The 8079-nt window shown below is 46.3% G+C and overlaps 1 protein-coding gene across 2 annotated transcripts in view; it reads left to right on the forward strand.

The window, feature by feature from the left end:
* Nucleotides 1-7865, forward strand: part of RBM47 (RNA binding motif protein 47) — a 172953-nt gene extending 165088 nt beyond the window's left edge. For both annotated transcript variants that reach the window (XM_056125528.1, XM_056125529.1), the window contains exons 7-8: nucleotides 1120-1328; nucleotides 5030-7865. In XM_056125528.1, the coding sequence (XP_055981503.1) occupies nucleotides 1120-1328; nucleotides 5030-5266 (446 nt within the window). In that variant the 3' untranslated portion in view covers nucleotides 5267-7865. The remainder of the gene's footprint in view (nucleotides 1-1119; nucleotides 1329-5029) is intronic.
* The last annotated feature ends 214 nt before the right edge of the window (nucleotides 7866-8079 follow it).

The following is an 8079-nucleotide window of genomic DNA, read 5'->3' on the forward strand; positions in this document are numbered from 1 at the left end:
CACACACACATAGTTGGACTGGAGAAATGAAGCCTGTGGTAGAAAGTCCTCTGAGCAGAGTGTCCGTCCCACGTAGGTCCCTTGCACAGCTTTCTTTGAGCCCCTGTTCCCTGCTTCTTTTCTGATTCATCTCCAAGTTGAAAACTTTTGCTTTAGAACAACGGGTGAAACATCCAGGTGAAACTTCCAGGCATGAGTGTGTGTGGTGCGAAAGGGGAGCAAACAGTGGGTTGATCTTCAGTGCATTTTAGTGATTGGCAGGTCCAGGATCCAACGTGGGGGCCCCAGGTAAAAAATCGTATCAGTGTGGAGGGGGCTGACTGGCACGAGACAAGGGGGCCACAGGAAGGAAACCAGGGTGGAAGGGGGCTTACAGGGAAAAAAAGGTTGAGAAATCCTGAATTAGCCAACAGTGATTTCTCTTTGGACCTTCCAGCCAGCCAGCTTTCACTCAAGTAGCCCCAAGTGAGAGAAAGGCCTTAAATGAGAGTATTTTTGTGTCTGTACTTATTTCTATTTACTCTTTAGCACACACGTCTGCACCCACTCTGTCATCAAAGCTGCTGTGTTTCCCCATCCTGGTCACACACGGACCTTCTATCACTGCGTGCGAATCTCGCTTCCTTCCTAGGAGCAGAGATCAGGGCATCTTCCAATTCCAGTCTGTTTTTCCTGGAGTCAGCAAGGATGATCCCCCAAAGTACAGATAGGGTGTGGGGGAGGAGATGTGCTCAGAACTGAGTTCTCTGAACGAAGCCTTCAGCAGCCATTCCTGCTTCAAAAATGGGGTGCCCATCTGCATGAGCAGGGTTGGGGGTGTGGAGGGAAGGGCGGGCTGACTCCCACCCTAGGGGGCCTTTGGGTGCCTCCCTCTTTCTGAGCCTGCCTCCCGGTACCAGCACACCCATTCCTTCTGGAGGACGTCCGCAGAGGGTTTCTCAGAGGAGGGAGTAGGAAACATGGATGTGGGGGCCTTAACTTGGCGTCTGCCAGGAGGCCCCAGTGACCTGTGTGGAGATTGCCGACTCACCCCCTGGCTCTTTTGGCAGGGCCAGGCCTGTGGCTTGTTTTTCTTTTGAAACCAAAGATAGGCGTGACCAGTTCTCTCGTCTCTTGCAGTGGCCATCCCTGCCATCGGGGCTCAGTATTCCATGTTCCAGGCTGCGCCCGCTCCTAAAATGCTCGAAGACGGCAAGATCCATACCATGGAACACATGATCAGCCCCATCGCGGTGCAGCCCGACCCGGCCAGTGCGGCTGCTGCTGCCGCCGCTGCTGCCGCCACAGCGGCCATCATCCCGGCCGTGTCCACACCACCACCATTCCAGGTGGGAGGAGGGTTTGTGCTGCGGCCATTGTCGGGTGTGTGCGTCCGTGCCTGTTTGTGACCATGCATATGTGTCAATGTGCATATTACGTCTGTATATGTATATGTGCAGTGTGAGTCATGTGAGTGTGCATATGTGTGCCTGGGTCCATGCAAGCATATATATATGTGTCTCTGTCCACGCATGTGTGAGTGTATGTGTGTGTGTTCAGTGCATGTGTGTGTCCGTGTGTGTTTGTTCTGAGTGTGTGTGTGTGTGTGGTGTGTGCAGTGCCTCTGGCAGGTTCATTCAAATCAGAAGAGCTTCCTGTGTGCTCGCTCACTCTCCAGTAGAGCCATGGAACCTCATGACAAATGATGGAAATTTTTAAAATATAATTTATGATGGGAAAGAGGATTTTAAGTAATAATTCGTCTACCCTATTAATTACTCCTATTAATCACTATTCAAGACCGACAACAGGAGACCAAACAGTCCATGCCCTTTCTCACAGTATCAGGAACTGGGACATGATTTTCTTTTCCTTTCTTTTTTTTCTTTTTTCCGAGGGTGGGGGGCATGGGTGGGATTTATTTACGGCACTGGAGCATTTTTAACTCTGGCTCTTACAGTTAAGGAGCTGAACCCAAAGTCCAGTGAGACCATTCATATGTCCACATTCCAAATCCAGTATTGGAGATTTTGCTCGAGTTCCCACACCCGCTCTCGGAATATGCATCGATAGAGATGGGAAACGGGAACTTGAGAACGCCTGTTCTTGCTGGGGGCTGCAAGATCTCCCAGTGCAGCCTCCCTCCTTTGCTTATAGTGCGCCTTTCTCTGGGGTTTTTTGAAGCTCTTTTCTCTTTTTCTTTGTTGTTGTTGTTGTTGTTCGGATAAGTGCACACCAACTGTGAACCAGGGCTTACTCCTGGCTCTGTGCTCATGAGTCATTCCTGGTGGTGTTCAGGTGACCAGGGATTGGATTTAGTGCCAGGGATCAAACCAGCTTGCCACATACCTAGGACGACTCGCTACCCACTGTACTCTCTCTCTTTCTTTGTTATTCAGAAAGGTACTTACAAGTAAAAGTTTGTTTCTTCGTTAATAGGTCACCAAGTGTTCTTTAGTTCAGGATTTTCTAAAACCAAGAAAGGAGGAGGTCATTTGTGACTCTCGGCTGAGGAGTCATATCCTAACAGGTCAGGATCGTTGTTGCTTTGGACTGACTAGGAAGGCCTGAAGGTCATCTGCCACACTAGCAGAATTCCGGAAAAAAAACCTCCTGGACCTCTGGGGGCACGGAGGTTGTCTAGCAGGCAGGGCACTCGCCTTGCATGCAGCTGACTCTAGTTTGATTCATGGCACTCCACATGGTCCCCCAGGCCCTAACAGGAGTGACCCCTGAGCACAGAGCCAGGAGTAAGCCCTGAACACACCAAGGTGAGGGCTTGCACCCCCCATAAAAGACACTCATGGACTTCTGTTTCTGGTACATAGGGTCACATCCGGCCCGGCCCCAATTCTGGGCCTCGGAGCTGAGTTCTGAATCATAGACACTTCTGCCGTCAATCAGTGGGCACGGTCTGTTGGCCTCAGGGTCCTCACTCAGTCTTTCCATAGGAATTTGCTCAGCAAACAATTGATTTCTCTGTAGAGGTTTTGTTCCTTTGCTATCTCTGCACTGCTCATGGCTTTGGTGCTTTCCCCCCAGATCTAGGACTATGCCCTGCCTATGTTCTTTGTTGTATTTTGGTCTCTTCCTCCTGATCTATTCTCTGTCGAGTGACAGCAGAGGAAGAAGCAGCACTTTAAGCACCCCTGATGGGTGGAGAACACCGTTCTCCGTGGAGCTGCTGGGAACAGACCTCCCACACAGCTTCCAGAATTTTCCAGTAGGACACCTTGGCTCTTCCTCACCTGTGGGACTTTTTTTAATTTGATGCTAGTAAGGGGAAGGGGAGGCGTGTTTTGGGTTTTGGAGTCACAGACCCAGCATTGCACAGGGGAACCATATAGGGTGTCAGGGATCAAACCACTTTCAACTGCATGCAAGACAAGTGCCCTACCCACTGTACTACCTATCTGGCCCTTCAGTGTTTGGTTGTTTTTTTTTTTTGGCTTTTGGGGTCATACCCGGCGGTGCTCAGGGGTTACTCCTGGCTCTGCACTCAGGAATTGCCCCTGGCGGTGCTCAGGGGACCATATGGGATGCTGGGAATCGAACCCGGGTTGGCTGCGTAGAAGGCAAATGCCCTACCCGCTGTGCTATTGCTCCAGCCCCTCTTCTGTGTTTTTTATGTAAAATATTTTCTACAAAAGCCAGGGGATGGTATGGGGTCAAGGCACAAGCCTTATATGCACAAGGTCCCAAGTTTCATCCCCCAGGCTGCTGCTCTCACAGAACGGCTGCTGAGGCCCTGTGGCCCCCAGCACCTCTGGAGCTGAGCATTTGACCTGGTTGTCAGAGTATCACGGAAGTAGCTCCTGGCTTCCTGAGCATTGCTTAGGTGCTACTCCACCCCACTCCCCAAGTAAATAAAATGTTCTTGTTGGTGTTGACTTATGAGTCTCTTGCTCAGATTGGTTTCTTGGTGTTCTCTCTAATAAATCTGTGAGGTTGGAGGTTCATAGAGTAATCGTTGCCCTTTGAGATCCCAAGGTAAAAACTCTGATTTGCAGGTATTAGGAAGGAATGATAATGAATTTCCTTATCATAAATTCAGAAGTGCTTGATTAAATTTAATTTCTTGTTACTTGAGTTGTTTATTTTAAAGATGCACAGGGACATAGAGACCAAAACAATATTTCCTGCAGGGCGTTCTAAGGAACTTAAAAAACCACTTTGGGAACTAATGAAGTTGAGGCTCTTTCTTGTTCTAGAAACATGATAGATGTTTCACTTTCAGGTAGAAGGGAGTGTAGAGCAGGCATCCACAGTGAGGCAACTGTCATGAGAGTGTTTTTCCCCACTACCTCCTGTAAAAACCCCTCCTCAGCCTCCAAATCCCAGCCCAATTGTCACCACTTTGGAGATACTTTCTCCTGCTGCCTAAGTCAGCGAACCTCCTAGAACAACTTGTGTCTTTAGTCTTGTCATAGGACCAGTATGCGGGACATTAGGTGTTGGTCCACAGGTGGAGAAAGGTTGAAGAATGCAATCTCAGAGCATTCAATCATCTGCTCTTCTCCCTTGTACCATTAGAATCTGAATGTGCCTTGAGGATCCAACTCCACCTTTCCACACCATCTAGACTGGAATCACACCTGGCTAGAGTGACAGTTACTGGTTTATCATATTGCCTTCCTGTTCTGAAAGCTTATTTTTTTACCTCTCCCAACTCCACCCTTTGGAAGTCAGGTAGATGAATGGATGCATACATGCATACATGCATGATGGATGGGTAGATGGAAGGAGAGGTGAATGGATAGATGAGTGGGTAGGCAGATGGATGGATGAACAAGCAGGTGGTTGAGTGGGCAGGTGTGTGGATGGATGGTAGGTGCATGCATGAATGGTAGATAGATGATTGATAGATGGATGGGCCTATGGTGGGTGGACGGATGAGTGGATGGATGGATGGATGGATGGATGGGTGGGTGGGTGGACGGATGGACGGACGGACGGACGGACGGACGGATGGATGGATGGATGGTGGATGGGTCAGTGATGGATGGGGCAGACACTTCTTTAGTAAGGACCTTTTCTTCTCTCTCCTCAGGGTCGCCCAATAACTCCGGTGTACACAGTGGCTCCAAACGTTCAGAGAATTCCCGCTGCTGGGATCTATGGAGCCAGTTATGTTCCCTTTGCTGCTCCGGCCACAGCCACGATCGCCACACTACAGAAGAACGCAGCCGCTGCGGCTGTGTATGGCGGCTACCCAGGCTACATACCTCAGGCCTTCCCTGCTGCTGCTATTCAGGTGCCCATCCACGATGTCTACCAGACATACTGAGCCTGCCCACGAACGTGGAGCCCACGCCCAGGGCTCCCCTTGAAGGAACCCCTTTACTATTTATGAAGAAAGCACATATTGGATTAGCACCCAGACGAAGCCTGAAAGTGAAGAATGTTATTCTATATCATACTGAAATCTTTTATATACATGAAGTTTTCACTAGTTTGGGTTTTTTTTTTTTAAGACTTATTTTCAACTTAGCAGGCCTGCGTGTGTCCATTTCTAAGAGACTGGCAGCAGGCTCGTGCCTTAATACCATCTCTCAAAAGATTTGTATGCTGTCGTACATTTGTATAGAGGTTTTTTGTTTTTGTATTTTTAAGGATATATTTTCAGTATGAAGGTTATTTTCTTAATGTCTGCACTCCAGAGATTTCTATTTTGTAGTACCTGCAATAATATATCAACTCTAGGTTTTAAAAATATGCACCCTCAAGCCGCTAAGGGTCTTATTTTGAGAAATATATTCACTATTTAAAGATACAAAACAATAGTGCTTTAAAATACTACAAGAAACAATTATTTTAAAAGTTATACTGGAAAGTGCAATTTTGAAATGAGTCAGACCTCTATTCCTGCTGGCACTAAGGGTTGACGGTGTTAACCAGGTGTTATCTGCGATGGTTCTATTTTCCAAGAGCAATCAAACACTCCGTCTCTGTCCTTAAGCCAGCGTCGAAGAGACTTGTCACGCTTCTGAGTCCACTGGAACGTTCTCCCTCCTGTCACCGTGATCCTGGGCCCCTCAAGCTTTAGCATCCTGTGCCTTTGCTCATCAGCACCTTCCCTCTCAGCCCTGGCCCCCAGCCCCGCCTCCCAGTTTAGTTTGGCATTTGTAGGACTTCCCCTGATAGAGAAAAACATGGGTAACTTTTATACTTCTTGGGTTTTATTGTTGTTGCTGTCATCCTTGTCGCGTTCATTTTTTTTCTGTTGTTTGTTCGGGTCGGGGAGGTCTTGGTAATAGTGGAGTATGTATAAGCACAAGATTTTAATAGTTTGCAGAAGACATCCTTACATAGCTGTTTAATTGTTCAAAATGTAAAAGTCCCTTTCAGTCCTTTTCTAATGCTTTTATTTTATTCACTTTTTTTTTTGAAAGTCTGAGTTTGTAGAGACAGAGAATGTTATTTTAGAGGACCCCTACCCCCCACCTCCCAAGGACTCTCTTTGTGGCAGAAAGTTATACTTCTGGTTGCCTTATCTTGTCTGGCCATCAAGGGTGTTGGAAATAGGATTGAATAGGGCTTGACTACTTGGCTGTAGGTGGCCCTGTGCTCAGGTGAACCACTGGGTCCTGTACATCCAGGAAGAGTTTGTAAATATCTCCTAATTCTCCTTTTTAGTTGTTTTGTTGTTGTTGTTGCAGTTCGTACTCCATAGTGTAGTGCAAAATGAAAGCATTTTATTTCAATGTTAAGGCTGGTTGTATTGGGGGAGCAGATGTTTTGGGGGGATTGTTTTTGGGGTTTTTTTTTGCAGTGTTTTGTGCCTATTTTAAAGGCTTTTGTTTAGCAGAGTGAATGTAAAATACAGCAAAATGTTAAGTGTTGTCATCTACTTTACGAAACATCATGAAACATCAACTTGGAATTTTTTTGTTTTTAAGGTCCTGTAAGGTGTGCAAAGGTTGTGTTATTATATCATAAGAGAGATCTATCAAAATTATTCCACCTACCGGGTTTTGGGTTAATGGGTTAATGGTGGAATTCTTCTGTCGGTAAATAATAGGACCATGCCATTCACAAATATTTCAGTTTTATTTTAAATTTTAAATTAAGAGATTTTTTTCCGAAGGGCCTTTCTTCTCTCCCCCCACCCCCCTGCCCTTTTTGGGTGAGATGATGTTTTATATATAAGCAATATTTATTTAACTATTCTATAAAATTATTGAGTGCCCGCCAAGGCCTTTAAACATTCCTAACATTCCTTTTCATCATTCTTATGTGACATCAAGTGATTGTGCAGTGTCTCTGGTGATGTCCCCTGCGGCCACAGTCCTTCTCGAGTCCTTGGGAACTAGTCGGCCCACCATACGCAGTTTGGAGCTGTCCATGTGCCTTGGCCTTATGTGAAAGCAGTGCAGCGCCCTCTCTCCCACATAGGGTTGGCGCAGAGGTTCTCTGAAGGAGACTGGGCCAGGGGTCTTACTGTATTTTACATGTGCCTATAAATTATTTGCCAAAAGAGAAAAAATAAAGCAAATGGGGAGGGGGAAATGATACCTTAGCCTGGCAACCACCAAACTACCTTAAAAACAAATGTTGGTGGCATGACCAGGTTAAGTAAGTCTCCTTTCCACAGCCTTTCTTTTCTTATTGTTTCAAAACCATTTCACATACACTACTGAGTGAGGTAAGTTTATAACTTGAAATGTGAACTTGTCTTTCCTTTTTTTTTTTTTTTTTTAGGGTTAAGAACAAACGATATAAATGTTTTAAAAAAAAGTTTTAGAATTCTCTGTTTTCAAACATGCTGGTAGTTTAGTTATCTTTAGTGGCTGGTATTGAAAAGCTTTTAAATTTATTTAGCTCTTGCTCCACTTACAGTACATTCTTGGGATGTATGTGGTGAATAAAGCTTTCTTTAAAAAGCAGTTGCAAGGCCTTATTTTAAATTGTGTTTTTGTATGCTGGTTTTCTTCCTTTCTCTTTTTTTCCTGTGTGTGTGTGTGGGGGGGGGGGGGGGGCGATGCTTTGGTGGGTTATACCCAGCAGTGCTCAGAGCTTACTCTTAGCTCTGTGCTCAGGGATCACTCCTGGCAGCGCATACAGGACCATTTTGCAGTGCTGGAAATCAAACTCGGGTAG

The sequence above is a fragment of the Sorex fumeus genome, unplaced genomic scaffold (genome assembly GCF_029834395.1).
Source record: "Sorex fumeus unplaced genomic scaffold, SorFum_2.1 ptg000055l, whole genome shotgun sequence".
NCBI classification, from domain to species: Eukaryota; Metazoa; Chordata; class Mammalia; order Eulipotyphla; family Soricidae; genus Sorex; species Sorex fumeus.